At 37.6% G+C, this 15912-nt stretch overlaps 1 protein-coding gene across 3 annotated transcripts in view; it reads left to right on the forward strand.

The window, feature by feature from the left end:
* Window positions 1-15912, forward strand: part of POT1 (protection of telomeres 1) — a 115686-nt gene that overhangs the window by 21923 nt on the left and 77851 nt on the right. For all 3 annotated transcript variants that reach the window (XM_072652840.1, XM_072652841.1, XM_072652842.1), the window contains exon 5: window positions 5419-5523. In XM_072652840.1, the coding sequence (XP_072508941.1) occupies window positions 5419-5523 (105 nt within the window). The remainder of the gene's footprint in view (window positions 1-5418; window positions 5524-15912) is intronic.

A 15912-nucleotide genomic window follows, 5' to 3' on the forward strand; every position in this document is an offset into this window, starting at 1 on the left:
AATTTTTTTGAGCTCTTTATGGCCTTTTCCCAGAACTGGGCTGGGATGTAGAAGCACTGACTTCCGTGTCTTCCCCTGATGGTGAGCACCACTCTTCTTCATCAGAAGGGAGGGGAGGAGAAACCTGCTCACCAAGAAAGTAACCCTCTATAGTCTTGGTTTTTTTCCCTTTTCTGGGCATTTTCCCAGCCAGTGACTTGAGCTCTGAATATTCTCCTCACACCCACCTCGCCTCCAGATCCTCCCAGCCAGTGCTTGGGGTCTGAGGCTCAAATGCTGCTTCCCAGCCTCAGGGCTACGGGCGGGGGGAGGGCTGCTATTCAGTGTGAGATTATGTTCAGGTGCTCAGGTGGGGGCAGGGCCACCTCACGGTCTCAGTTCCCTCAGGGGGTTTATGCGGAGACCTTCAACAATGGATCCAGGCTCCTGCCTGCTTGGGGAACCCCGGTCTGCTTCTGCCTCCGCTGTTGCCTCCCAAGGGGGCCTGAGTATGGGGGCACCCCACTCCCCTCTCAACCCACCAAAGAGACCTTCTCAGCGACCCCCGTCACCTGTGGGTGGAGGGACCCGCACCGCCTCTGGAGATCCCATCCCTGAAGTCTGCTCGGATCTTCTCCTCTTGGTGCAGGGGCTGGGGCAGGGCTGGGCTGGGCTCCATGTCCGCAGCGTGACAGACCTTTTGCAAGAGGTTTGCAGGTCCCTCTGGAACAGAAATCTTATCCGCTCTGCTATGTGGCTTCTCCTGTTCCCGAATTTATTGGCAGCTCTTTACTACAGATATTTCATGGGCTGTGGGTTCGGAGCTAGCGTATTTGTGTGTTTCTACTCCGCCATCTTGGCTCCGCCCCCTAAATTCTCTTTCTTTACAAAGCTAGAGATTTGTTACTTAGGTTTTTATGGGTTTTTTGCCTTAATCATATAGTCTGCATAAGTAGAGACAATTCCTTTATTATTTTATAATGAGATTTTACTAATAGTTTTTGTTTTTATATCACTTCCATTTTCCTGTGTAATCTCATCCCTTTAGTACAGTGGAGGGAAGGAAGGAAGGAGGGGAAGGAAAAAAAGGAAAATGAGTGAGATGTTTGATTTAGTGCCTACCATTGTATCAGCAAGGACCTGGACATACATAGGAGGGCCAGGTTCTTAGATCTGCTTTTCTAAAAGGAAAGCAACTTTTGAGGAGTCAACTGTCACTTTAATCAAGCACATATATCATTCACTTAGTTCAAGGGAAAAAGTCAGCACCCTGAACTTCAGGGAAAGTACAAACAGAGAAACAAGTAATACATACATCACAGATCAACAGACAGATCCAACTGTCTGACCATACATACGTAGTTACCAGAGAGAGAAGCACCAACATCTGGGTTTTCAAAGTCAGGGAGCTCCTTAGTGGCTGCCCAGAATCTCATCTGGCACACAAACCTTCCAAAAATTAAGCCCCAAAGTAAAAACTCACTTCAGTGTATTTATACACTTTTAAGAGACAGAGGGCATCACAACCCTTGAGAACCAGTGCCTCATTAGAAATTAAGAAAAGGTTTGGGCCTCCCCTAATTAAGCTTCCCTTAATGAGCAGGCCCATCAATGAGTGGGGAAGATCTCTAACTCTCATTAGCATTATGACTATGTTCCTGGCGCTGTGCTAAATACTTTATAAATGCTGTCTCTTTTGAACCTCACAACAACCCTGGGAAGTAAAAGCTTTTATTTTTATTTTACATTTTACAGATGGGGAAAAACTGAAACAAACAGAGGCCAAGTAACTTGCCCGGAATTATTATGTGTTTGGTGTCTGAAGTGGGATAGGAACTCAGGTCTTTTTCACTCAAGGCCCACTCTATTCACTGTGCCACAGAAGAACACTGGCTCAGGCAGGAGTCACAGGACCTGAGTTCTGGTCCCACTTTTGATATTTGTTCCCATTATGACCTTAAGAAAGTCTCTTCACCTTCTGACCCTCAGTTTCCTCACATGGAAGATAAGAGAGTTCCACAAGCTGGCCTATGATGTCACTTCCACCTTTAGAATTACGATCTATAGAACCAGGAGCCTATGGATTTCGTAACGAAGAATAAAGAGGAGGTTTAGAAATCCTTCACCAAAACTAATCAGCATATTTTGATACCCCCCACTCCACAGTTTGCAAAGGTGGATGGTCCATGAGTGTAGTACATTGCACATATTTTCAGATTTTTGATATATTCATTATATATGCTATTTTTTTTCTTTAAAATTTTGTTTTCTGCTTTGCTTGGGAGGAATGGGAGGAAATTTTGGTAATTAAATATATATACATATATATTAAAAACCCTTAGAAAACAAGAACAAATTCTAAATAACAGCTTACTTTGTAAACCTTTTGGTATATAAGCTATATTTAAAATGGAAATGCTCATTTTATTTTCTGTTTACTAAATTTTAATTAAAAAAAATTTTAAACCTCCTGATTTTGCACTGAGAGATGTACTTTTTACTCTTTTTTAACCAGTTAGCTTTCACTTCTAGCTTTTTTTATCTCCTTCATTCTCTGAACTTTTAATATTAAGTATATTTTGTGGTAGTTTGGGAATTTGAGAGACTTTCTTTTCAGGATTCTTGAAGTTACTATGAGGGTTGCAAAGATTAGAAAAAAATTCCATAGAGTCTTAAAGATATTATAAGTATTGAATAGAGAGATTCATTCAGTTGAATTTGTAATTAATCTCCTTCACTTTCTTACATTTTGGCAAAGTCACCTGAAGATGAAAAATACTATGATTGTAGTAATTTATAAAATCAGTAAAACAACTGTAAGTTCACATTAACATTTCACCTAAAGATGACATGTAAAAAAGTTCTTTTTTTGAATAGACTTTAAACAGGTATTCATTAAAATAGAACAGAAGTGTACCAGTTAATTAGTACTTGTCAGATAACCAAGGGTGATAATAGTGGTAAGTCAAGCTTTAGCACTCCCCCTCCACCTTTTTTTCCCCTTTTTTTGGGGAGGGGGTGCATAATAGGAATGGGATGAATAAGTAGGGGCAATAAAAGGCACAATTTATTCTGCTTTATTCTGGATTAAACTGACTATTCAGTATAAATTGTATTATCGGAAATTTTAAGGAATCTAGTTTCTCTATACCTCTGCAATGAGTTTTCCACAAAGAGGAGTCAGTGTTTAGTAATTTCAGTTGTATCCAACTCTTTGTGATCCCATTTGGGATTTTCTTAGCAGAGATATTGGAGTGCTTTGCCATTTCTTTCTCCAACTCATTTTCCATATGGGGAAACTAAGGCAGATAGGAGTAGGTGATTTGCCCAGGGTCACTCAGCTACTAAGTGTCTGGGTCCAGATTTGAACTCAGGAAGATGAGTCTTCCTGACTGTATGCATGATGCTTTATTCCCTTTACAGCCTAGCTATCCTCAAAGAGGAGAAAATTAGTTAAACTAGAAATACATACATGGATACACACACACACACACACACACACACACACACACACACACACACACATACACACACACTCACTATATTTAGATTTATATTTGAAACCTTTAGAATCAGAAGTCATAGGCAAAATATTAACAAAAGAAAGGTTTTTTTATGTTTGCTTACTGTATTTAGACATATTTAAATTTAAAAATTTTTGTTTTGAACTTAACAAACATCAAAGAATTGAACCTTTCCATATGTAAAGTAGAGCAGGAAAAGACTAAAAATTAATGTGATTTTTTTTTTTTTTGTAATGTAAACTTGCTTTTGAAAAATAATTATTCAGTAAATTCAGTGTATTCCTTGCAGAGATGTTCTGCTTGACTTTTCTTCTGAGCTTTCTGCTATTCTTAATATTAAAACAAACAAACTTCATTAAATGTCTTTATTTTCTTCTTTTTTTGGGAGGCAGCACTATCAGGTTGCCCTTTACTCCTTCCAAAATCACCTCCAATCAAAAAAAAAAACCAAAACAAAAAACGCCAGAAGTCAAAACAATAATCTTTGTAACAAGTTTAATCAAGGAAAACAAATCTGTTCATTTGTCATTCCAAAAATGTGTTTCATTTAACACCTTGAATTTGTCAACCTGCAGTCAGAATGTGCATAACATACTTCTTTGTCAGTCCTTTGGAGTTGTAGTTGATCATTTCATTTGTCCTTGTCCTTAGCTTTCAAAGTAGTTTCTCATTACAATGTTTCTATATATTTTATACTCCTGGATCTGTTAACTTTACTCTGTCAGTCTATACTAGCATTCCCAGGTTTCTCTGAACTTTTCTCTTTCATCATTTCATATGATATGATAATATTCCATTACATTCATATTATCATCATTTGTTTAGCTATTCTCTTGTTGGTAGGCACCCATTTTCTTTACAATTCTTTGTTACAGCAAAAAGCAGTGCTGTAAATATATATGTATTTTCCATTGGGGTCCTTTTTTGATGTTTAATTAGAGTTTCAAAATTTGTTAATTTTCTCCTTTTTTAAGATAGTCTCAAATCATTTGTCTCTCTCTCTCTCTCTCTCTTTCTTTCTCTTTTCTTCCTCCCTCCCTCCTTTACCCCAACTGCTTTTGCTGTAACTCAGAAGTTTTGGTATGTAGTAAAGCACTCTCAGTATCATAAAAAGATTACCAGACTGAGGATTGAGAAGAAACTTAGTTTCTAATTCCATTTCTGGCTTTAACCAGTCATTTGTTTCAGAGGGAACTGAAATTTAATTTTGTGACCTATAAAATAAGGGATTGAATTATTATGACCCTTAAGGTCTCTTCCAATTCTAAAATTCTTTGAGTTTATGAGATAAAAAAATTGTTTAAGCATCAATGTTCACATGTGAATTCTGTATTTCCTAATGTTTTAGTTTTATTTCATAAGTTAATTTTGTAATGATATTAATTCACTAACATACTTCTTTTGCCTTTTTCAAGGGAAAGTTTGTCTCTAATTTGAATGTTATATGAAATTCTTAATAGTGTTTTATAATCTAATCATCTACTAGTTCATTTTGTTCTTCATGTATGACCACAACTGCAGAGCTGAAATTTGGACTCAGGTCTTCAGACTCCCAATTCAGTAGTGTTTTAACTAAACCAGGATTCTTTTTTATATTGAATATTTTATACTGAAAACATTTTTTTACAAGATTTATTTTTTTATTCTTTCTTCCTTTGTCACCAAGGAAAAATTCTTATTTCTAAGGGTCATATGTCATCAAATAAACACATGAGCAAATCAGCTTATTTTTATAGAAGTGACTACTACAGGTATATGCTGTTTGCTTTTTTTTTTTTTTTTTGGTTTTGTTTTAAAGTAAAGATTTTGAATAGAATCATAATGACATCCAAATGGTAGGGGTTTTTTAGAGTTGTGTGTGTATGTTTCTTTTTTAGAAATCACTTATTTCCCCTACTTTGCATTCCATTAATAGGACACTATTGTAGTGACCGGATTTGTTTTGGAGGAGACTTCCTCTTCAAGTGAACATAAGAACTGCTTGCAATTGAAAATGTCTTCAAGTGAATCTACTGCTTATGTAAGTATACAGATTATCTGCTTTGCTTGTGTTATATTTAGTAATTAACAAAACAGCATTGAATAGAAATAGAATCGCCACATTTCTAAGTCATATGTTCTAAGCTTTTCAGAAAAATTTTTCTTGCCTTCATTATGGAAACTTAAAAATGTTGAATGATGAGAACACCATAATGAATTTAAAACTTCATAGTAGCTGTCCTTTCATTTAACTGCAACTTTCTTTCTTACAGTTTTATTTATAATGAGATTATCTGTCAGCATGACTAAAGTTTGAGAAAACATATGATTTGTCAAATGAGAGATCTTTGCTTTTGAAAGGAAAAGTTTCAGTCTAGTGATAAGGTCCAGATAATTTGGAAGAGAGGGAATGAAGTCAACAGTTGTAAATAACTTTTCAATACATTTTGGCTGAGAAAGGGAGGAAAGATATAAGGAGGATGAGATATTGTAAAATATTTTGTTGTTGTTGTTTGTTTTTTTGAGAATAGGGGAGACTTGGGATTCTCTATAGGCATCAGAAAAGGAGACAGGGAGAGACTGAAGATGAGAGAAAGAATGGGTGGGATAATGATGAGGGCAGTCTGATAACCTTGAAAAGTCTAATTCTGTGCCTCCTTTAACAGACCCCTCCTCTTCTGTCTTTTGCTTATCACTGACACATGGCTTACTCCTGATGCATAACTCTGTGTCCTTGACTTATCCTTTCTAATTCTAATTATACTTTCACTCAGACCCCTTAACTCATTGATCATAATGAAGAAGTCAGAATGTTCCTTTTCCCTATTGTTATTTCCAAAATCTTTTTACCACATGTACCCTTGATCCTGGTCCTTCCCCCTTCTCTGGAAGATTGCTACTTCTATTATCCTCCTTCCCCTCTCTGATCTTCAGTCTCTCCCTCATTACTAACTCCTTCCCTGTTGCTCACAAAAATGCCTCTGTAGGGGCAGAGCCAAGATGGCAGGGTGAAGGCAAGGTCTTACCTACGCTCTCCCCCAAACCCCTTCAAATACCTTTAAAAAGTGACTGAACAAATTCTAGAGCAGCAGACAGAACCCACAAAGAGACAAAGTGAGGTAGATTTCTAGCCCAAGACAACCTGGAAGGTTGACAGGAAAGGTCTGTTGTACCAGGTTGAGAGAGGAGTACAGTCCCGCTCAGGTTGCACCAGTGCAAATCCAGCCCCAGCAAAACCAGAGCAGGCCTTGGGGGACTGAATCACTGACAGCAATGGAGGTTTCCAGACTTCTCAGCCCTCAGACATCAAAGGCAGCTTAGAAGGTCTACAGGAGGGGTCTGTTGGAACTGGGTGAGAACAAAGCATGCAGTCCAGCACAGGCTGTGCCATTGGAGCTCCTGCCCTAGCAAACCTGGAGCAGTCCTTGCATGTGATTGAATCAGCAGGGCAGCAGCTGCTTCTGGAGCTCTCAGCAACAGAAAGAATGTTTGGAAGTTACCTATTTTGAGGGGCAGATCCAAGAAGGATGAACGTGCTCTAGCTCTCCCCACCATAGCCTATAAATACCTGTAAAAAATGACTAAACAAATTCAAGGGCAGCATAAGCCACAAAACAACAGAGTGAAAGAGATTTCCAGCCCAAGACAAGCCTGGAAGGCAGACAGGAAAGGTCTATTACATGAAGCTTGGAGTGGAGCGCAGCCCAGCCTTGGCCATGTGGCACAGCAGGGACAGGACTGGAGCAAGCTTCAGGGCACAGAATCATGGGTAGCAGCTGTGGTTCACAGATTTCTCAACTTACAAAGGCCAAAGACACCTTAAAAGGTCAGTAAGAAAACACTTTCACCTGGGTGAGAAGGGAACACGATCTGGCCCCAGCCCCAGGGTCGTAGCAGCATCCATTTTTGGAGCCCTCAGTCTAAAGACCCTGAGGGAATCAAGCAGCTGATCTGAGTCTGAGTTCTGAGTGGCTGTCCTGGGGCAAGGAACAGCACTGGCATGGTGGAGCTGGTGGTGAAAGTGGAGAAGGAACACTACTCGCAGACCCTGGGCAGAAAAGCTTGTGGTTGCTCCCAGACCAGAGCACAGGCCAGGAGAGGAGTAAACTCCTCTCCCTTGATTGTTCCACCTTAGAGGAATTGAGAATTTACAGATCCATACAGTATACCCTCCACTTGACAAAGGACTTAAAAGTCAAGTAATTGACTGGGAAAATGCCCTAAAAAGGGAAAAAATATAAGAGTATAGAAGGTTACTTTCTTGGTGAGCAGGTGTTTTCTTCCATCCTTCCATTTTGATGAGGAAGAACAATGCATACCATCAGAGGAAGTCAAGGCTTCCAAAACCTCCAAAATAAATATTCAGTAGTCTTAGGCTATGGAAGAGCTCAAAAAGGATTTTGAAAATCAAGTAAGAGAGGTGAAGGAAAAATTGGGAAGAGAAATGAGAGCGATGCAAGAAAATCATGATAAGCAAGTCAACTGTTTGCTAAAGGAGACCCAGAAAAATGCTGAAGAAAATAACACCTTTAAAAACAGACTAACTCAAATGGGAAAAGAGATCCAAAAAGCCAATGAGGAGAAGAATGCTTCAAAAAGCAGAATTGGAAATGGAAAAGGAGGTTCAAAAGCTCACTGAAGAAAATAGTTCTTTAAAAATTAGAATAGAGCAGATGGAAGCTGATGACTTTATGAGAAACCAAGAAATTACAAAACCAAACCAAAAGAATGAAAAAATGGAAGGTAGTGTGAAATATCTCATTTGAAAAACAACTGACCTGGAAAATAGATCCAGGAGAGACAGTTTAAAAATTAGGGGACTACCTGAAAGCCATGATCAAAAAAAGAGCCTAGACATCATCTTTCATGAAATTATCAAGGAAAACTGCCCTGATATTCTCCAACCAGAGGGTAAAATAAATACTGAAAGAATCCACAGATCATCTCCTGAAAGAGATCCAAAAAGAAAAACTCCTAGGAATATTGTGGCCAAATTCCAGAGTTCCCAGGTCAAGGAGAAAATACTGCAAGCACCCAGAAAGAAACAGTTTGAGTATTGTGGAAATACAATCAGGATAACACAAGATGTAGCAACTTCTACATTAAGGGATCAAAGGGCTTGGAATATGATATTCCAGAAGTCAAAGGAACTAGGATTAAAACGCAGAATCACCCAGGAAAACTGAGTATAATACTTCAAGGGAAAAATGGTCATTCAATGAAATAGAGGACTTTCAAGCATTCTTGATGAAAAGACCAGAGATGAATAGAAAATTTGACTTTCAAACACAAGAATTAAGAGAAGCATGAAAAGGTAAACAGGAAAGAGATATCATAAGGGACTTACTAAAGTTGAGCTGTTTACATTCCTACCTGGAAAGATAATATTTGTGACTCTTGAAACTTTTCTCAGTATTTGGGAAGTTAGAAGGATTATATACATACGTATATATAGACAGAGGACAGGGTGAGTTGAATAGGAATGAATGATATCTAAAAAAAATAAAATTAAGGGATAAGAGAGGAATATATTGGTAGGAGAAAGGGAGAAATGGAATGTGGAAAATTACCTCTAATAAAAGAGGCAAGAAAAATCTTTCTCAATGGAGGGGCAAAGGGGAGAGGTGAGAGGGGAAAATTGAAGCTTAGTCTCATCACATTTGGCTTAAGGAGGAAATAACATGTGCACTCAATTCGTTATGAAAATCTGTCTTACACTACAAGAAAGTAGGGGAGAAGGGGATAAGTGGGGTGTGGGGGAGATGATAGAAGGGAGAACAAATGGGAGGAGGGAGTAATTAGAAGGAAACACTTTTGGGGAGGTACAAGGTCAAAAGAGAGAGTAGAATAAATGGGGGGCAGGACAGTATGGAAATAGAGTCTTTTACACCATGACTATTATGGAAGTCTTTTACATAACTGCACATATATAACCTATATTGAATTGCTTACCTTCTCAGTGGGCATGGGTGAGAAAGGAGGAAGGGAGAAAAGTTGGAACTCAAAGTTTTAGGAAGTTACCTATTTCGACTTCTGGGAGCCAAGATGGCGGAGTAAGCAGTAAGTTGCTCCCACCCTCCCTTATTGATCTTGAAAAACTCAGAAAATATCACCCCAGAAAAAATCCTGAAACAATGGAGCCAGTAGAAAGATGGGGTGTAGTAGTCTTTTAGCTTAGGAAGCTAGGGACATTAATGTGAAAGGTCCCTCTTCCTGTGACTGCAGGGAGGTAGTACAGGATGGGAGGCACCCTAGCAAGCCCCATCTCAGCAAACCAGCAGAATATCCTGAACCGTACTGTGGTGGAGCAGGGAAGCACCAGCACTAGGACCCCTGTGTGTGTTAGCCAGGGCAAATGGCCGATGTCAACGTGGAGAACTGCTGAGTATGTGGTGGACTGGCATCCACCAGTAACTGAACCTACCCATGCTGTAGTGCAGCCCCTGGTGAGGAGGCATCCTCCATCAGCCAGGCTACTCCTGCCTCCGGCTCCCTCACCCTGAGAGCTTCAGTGTAACCCCAAGGAAATGCAGAAAAACTCCACCTGCCCTCAGCACCCACCCACCACCACCACCACCACCACCACCACCACTACCACTACGACTACCACCAGGTAATCTACCAGATCCCTCCAACCTCCAGCTGCCAGCACATGCAACCCCAGTATACAAAACCCGTAACCACTCCCCTGGCCTCCAGAGCACGAAGTGTCGGACAGTGCCCCATGTGTCCCAGAAGCAGAGATCAACCTTAAAAGCCAGAAAAAAGTCAAACATCATGAGCAAAAAACAACAAAGGAAAACAGTGACCATAGAGAATTGTTATGGTGACAGGGAAGATCAAAACACAAATTCAGGAGCAGACAACATTGTCAATATACTCACATCTAAAACCTCAAAGGAGAATATGAACTGGTCTCAAGCGCAGAAAGCCTTGGAAGAACTCAAGAAGGATTTAAAAAGTCAAATAAGAGAGGCAAAAGAAAAATTGAGCAATTCTTTAAAAATACAGTTGACAAAATGGAAAAGAAGTACATTGAACAGAATAACTCCTTAAAAAGTAGAATTGGTCAAATGGTAAAGGAGGTACAAAAGCTAACGGAAGAAAATAATTTGTTAAAAATTAGAATTGGGCAACTGGAAGGCAATGACTCTATGAGACATGAAGAATCAGTCAAATAAAATGAAAAGAATGAAGAAATAGAAGAAAATATAAAATGCCTCATAGGAAAAAAACAGACCTGGAAAATAGATCCAGGAGAGATAATTTTAGAATTATTGGTCTACTTGAGCTGCATGAGCCTGGACAGCATCTTTCAAGAAATCACTAAGGAAAACTGCCCTGGGGTCCTAGAACCAGAGGCTGAAATAATCATCCAAAAAATCCACCAATCACCTCCTGAAAGAGATCCCAAATTGAAAACACCAAGCAATATTGTAGCCAAATTCAAGGATTATCAGGTCAAAGAGAATATACTACAAGCAACCAGAAAGAAATAATTCAGATATTGTGGAACCACAGTGAGAACTATGTAGGACCTTGCAGCTTCTATATTAGCAATTAGAGGACTTGGAATATGATATTCCATAAGTCAAAGGAGCTTGGATGACAACCATATATCAACTACCTAGCAAAATTGAACGTAATATTTCAGGGGAGGAATTGTACATTCAGTGAAATAGGGAACTTCCAGACCTTCCTGATGAAGTAGAGGAAAAAAAGGGAGGGAGATGAACATTGTTTGGAACCTCATCAGATTTGGCACAAGGAGGGAATATACTCAGGTATAGAAACCTAATTTGCCTTATAGACAGAGGAGGGGAAAGGGGAAAGTAAAGGGAAGGGGTGGTTAGAAGAGAGGGAAGAAGTAGTAAGGAAAAAAGGAAAGAAAGGGGAGGGGGCTGATAGAAGGGGGGGCAGGTTCAGGGAGGAGATGGTCAAAAGCAAAATTCCAGTGAGGAGGGAAAGGGGAAAGAAAAGCATAAATGGGGGGAGAGGAGGGAGAGAAAGAGGAATAGGATGGAGAGAAAGAAACTGATAGTAATCATAACTGAATGTGAATGGGATGAAAAAACAGAAAGCATAAACCGTAAAACAGAAGCAAATAGAAGAATGGATTAAAAATCATAATCCTACAAATTGTTGTTTATAAGAAGCGCATTTGAAACAGGGATACATACAGAGTAAAGGTAAAAGGCTGGAGCAGAATATATTACGCTTCCACTCTACAAAAATAAAGGGGTAGCAATCTTGATCTCAGACAAAGCAAGAGCAAAAATAAGTCTAATTAAAAGAGATAAGATAGGAAACTACATACTGCCACAAGACACCATAGACAATGAGCATTAGCAATGAGACAAATAGCATTAGTAGACATATATGTACCAAATGGTACAAATTGGCATCCAGATTCTTAGAGGAGAAGTTAAAGAAGTTCCAGAAAGAAATACACAGCAAAACTGTACTAGTGGGGGACCTAGACCTCCCCCTCTCTGAGCTAGATAAATCTAATCACAATATATACAAGAAAGAAGCTAAGGAGATGAATAGAATTTTAGAAAAGTTACATATGGTAGACCTGGAGAAAATTGAATGGGAATATACCTTTTTCTCAGTGGTACATGATACATACACAAAAACTGACCATGAACTAGGGCATAAAATCTTCACAATCCAGTGCAGAAAAGGCAGAAATATTAAATGCATCCTTTTCAGATCAAAATGCAGTAAAAATTACATCATAAAGGCCCATGGAAAGATAGATTAAAAATTAATTGGAAACTAAATAATCTAATCCTAAAGAATGAGTGGGTCAAACAACAAATCATAGAAACAATTAGTAACTTCATCCAAAAGAATGACAGTAATGAGAAAGAGGACATAGTGAATTGGGCATGCAATTTAAAAAAATCTAGAAAAGGAACAAATTAAAAATCCCCAATTAAATACCAAATTAGAAATACTGAAAACCAAAGGAGAGATGACAAAATTAAAATTAAGAAAAGCAATAAAACTATGAGCTGGTTCTATGAAATGAACCAATAAAATACATAAGCCTTTGCTCAATTTGATTAAAAAAAAAACAACCAAGTTACCAGCATCAAAAAATGAAAAGAATGAATTCACCACCAATGAAGAGGAAATTAAAACAATAATTAAGAGCTGTTTTGCTCAACTATATGCCAATAAATTTAAAAGTCTTAGCGTAATGAAGGAATATTTACAAAAATAAAAATTGCCCAGACTAGCAGAAGAGGAAATAAAATACCTAAGTAACCCCATTTCAGAAAAAGAAATTGAACAAGCCATCAATGAGCTCCCTAGGAAAAAATCTTTAGGGCCAGATGGATTTGCAAGCAAATTCCATCAAACATTTAAAAAACAATTAATTTTAATATTATTTAGACTATTTGGGAAAATAGGCAAAGGAGTCCTGATAAATTCTTTTTATGATACAAATATGGTACTGATACCTAAACTGGGAAGAGTCAAACAGAGAAAGAAAATTATAGACCAATTTCCCTAATGAATATGAATACAAAAATTTTAAATAAAATATTAGCGAAAGGATTTTAGCACCTTATCGTAAGAGTAATACACTATAACCAGGTAGGATTTCTATCAGGGATGCAGGGCTGACTCAATATTAAACTATCAACATAATTGACCATATTTACAACAAAACTAACAGAAACCATATGATTATCTCGATAGACACAGAAAAAGCTTTTGACAAAATACAGCACCAATCCTATTAAAATACTAGCGAGCATAGGAATAAATGGAGTCTTCCTTAAAATGATAAGTAGCATCTACCTAAGACCATCACCAAGCATTATATGTAATGGGGATAAGCCAGAAGCATTTCCAGTAAGATCCAGGGTGAAACAAGGATGTCCAATATCACCACTGTTGTTCAATATGGTACTAGAAATGTTAGCTTTAGCAATAAGAGAAGAAAAAGAAATTGAAGGAATTAGAATAGGCAAAGAAAAAATAAAACTGTCACTCTTTGCAAATGATAGGATGATATATTTAGAGTATCCTAGAGAATCAAGTGAAGAACTACTTGAAATAATTAATAACTTTAGCAGAGTTGTAGGATCTAAAATAAACCCACATAAATCATTGGCGTTTCTCTATGTTACCAGCAAAGTCCAACAGCAAGGGATAGGAAGAGAAATTCCATTTAAAGTTACTCTAGATATTAGAAAATATTTGGGAGTCTACCTGCCAGGAACTGTATGAACACAATTACAAAACACTTTTCACAGAATTAAAGCCAGATCTAAATGAGTGGAAAAACATCAGTTGCTCATGGATAGGCCAAGCTAATATAATAAAGATGACAATTCTACCTAAATCAATCTACTTATTCAGTACCATATCAATTGAATTACCAGAAAATCATAGAGTTAGAAAAAGTAATAAAATTCATCTGGAAAAACATAAGGTCCAGAATATCAAGGGGATTAATAAAAAAAAAAAATGCTAGGGGATGTGGCTTAGCTATACCAGATCTTAAATTGTATTATAAAGCAGCAATCATCTAAACTACTTAGTACTTGCTAAGAAATAGAATGTAGGGTCAGTGGTATAGGTACACAACAAACAATAGTCAAAGACTATAGTAATGTACTGTTTGATAAACCCAAAGACTCTAGCTGCTGGGATAAGAACTCACTATTTGACAAAAACTGCTGGGAAAATTGGATAAGAGTATGGCAGAAATTAGGCATAGAACAACATCTTACACTGTACATCAAAATAAAATTAGAATTGGTACACGATTTAAATGTAAAAGTTGATACTATAAGCAAACTGGGAGACCAAAGAATAGTTTACCTGTGAGATTTATGGGGAACAGAAGGATTTATGACCAGACAAGAGACAGAGAACATTATGAAATACAAAATGGATAATTTTGATTACATTAAATTGAAAAGGTTTTGCACAAGCAAAGCCAGTGCAGCCAAGATTAGGAGGAAAACAAAACTGCGAAAAAATTTTTGCAACCAGTGTCTCTGATAAAGGCCTCTAAAATGTGTAGAGAACTGAGTCAAATTTATAAGAATATAAATCATTCCCCAGTTGACAAATGTCAAAGAATATGAATAGGCAGTTTTCAGATAAAGAAATTAAAGCTCTCTATACTCATGAAAAAATGCTCTGAGTCACTTGGTTAGAAAAATGCAAATCAAAACAATTCTGAGGTCCCACATCACATCTATCACATTGGCTAACATAATGAAACAGGAAAATAAGTGTTGGAGAAGATGTGGAAGAGTTGAAACACTAATTCATTGTTGATGAAGCTGCGAGCTGATCCAGCCATTCTGAAGAGCAATTTGAAACTATGCCCAGAGGGCTACAAAATGTGCATACCCTTTGATCCAGCAATACCATTTGTAGGTCTGTATCCCAAAGAGATCATACAAATGGGGAAAGGACCTCCATGTACAAAAATATATCAACTCTTTGTGGTGGCCAAGAATTGGACATTGAGGGATTGCCCATCAGTTGAGGAATGACTATGAACAAGTTATGGTACATGAATGTAATGGAATACTGTTGTGTTGTAAGAGAGGATGAGCAGTCAGACTTCAAAAAAAACCTGAAAGACTTACTTGAACTGATGCTGAGTGAAGTGAACAGAACCAGGAGAACGTTGTACATAGTAATAACCACATTGTATGATGACTAGCTTTGATAGACTTAGCTCTTGTCAGCAAGACAACTCCAAAACACGCATAACAGAAAATGCTATCTGCATCTAGGAAAAGAGCTAAGGAGTCTTAATGCAGATTGAAGCATATTATTTGCTCTTTTTTTTGTTTGTTTCTTTCTCGTGGTTCATTCCATTGGTTCTAATTCTTCTTTACAACATGACTAATGTGAAAATATGTTTAATATGAATGTAATGTAGTGCCTCTATCAAATTACATGCTGTCTTTGGGAGTGGGAAGGGGAGAGATGGGGAGAATATTGGGAACTTAAAATCTTATGAAAGTGAATGTTGAAAACTAAAAATAGATAAATTTAATAAAAATTTAACAAAAATCCCTCTGCCTCCTTCTTCCTTGAAAAAACACGTACTTGATTCTGCCATTTCTGCTAGTTTATTGTCCTGTATTTCTCTCCTTCTCAGCTAAACTTGAGGAAGCAGTCTAAATATGATGCTTTTACTTCATCTCTTTTCTATTCTTTCCTATTTTTTTATGCTGTCCAACTTCTGTCCTCACTAACTTAAAGTGCTCTTTTCAAAAATATTAATGATTTCTCTTTTTTTTAAAAAAAATAATTTTGTTAGTATCTTTTGCTTTTATGTTGTCTTAACTTTCTACCTGTAAGCCTATCTCATCTCCTCTAACGATCTCAGTGATTTTCAGATCTAATGGATTTTTCTGAATCCTCATTCTTTTTTACCTCT

This window comes from Notamacropus eugenii, chromosome 3 (assembly GCF_028372415.1).
Source record: "Notamacropus eugenii isolate mMacEug1 chromosome 3, mMacEug1.pri_v2, whole genome shotgun sequence".
NCBI lineage: Eukaryota > Metazoa > Chordata > Mammalia > Diprotodontia > Macropodidae > Notamacropus > Notamacropus eugenii.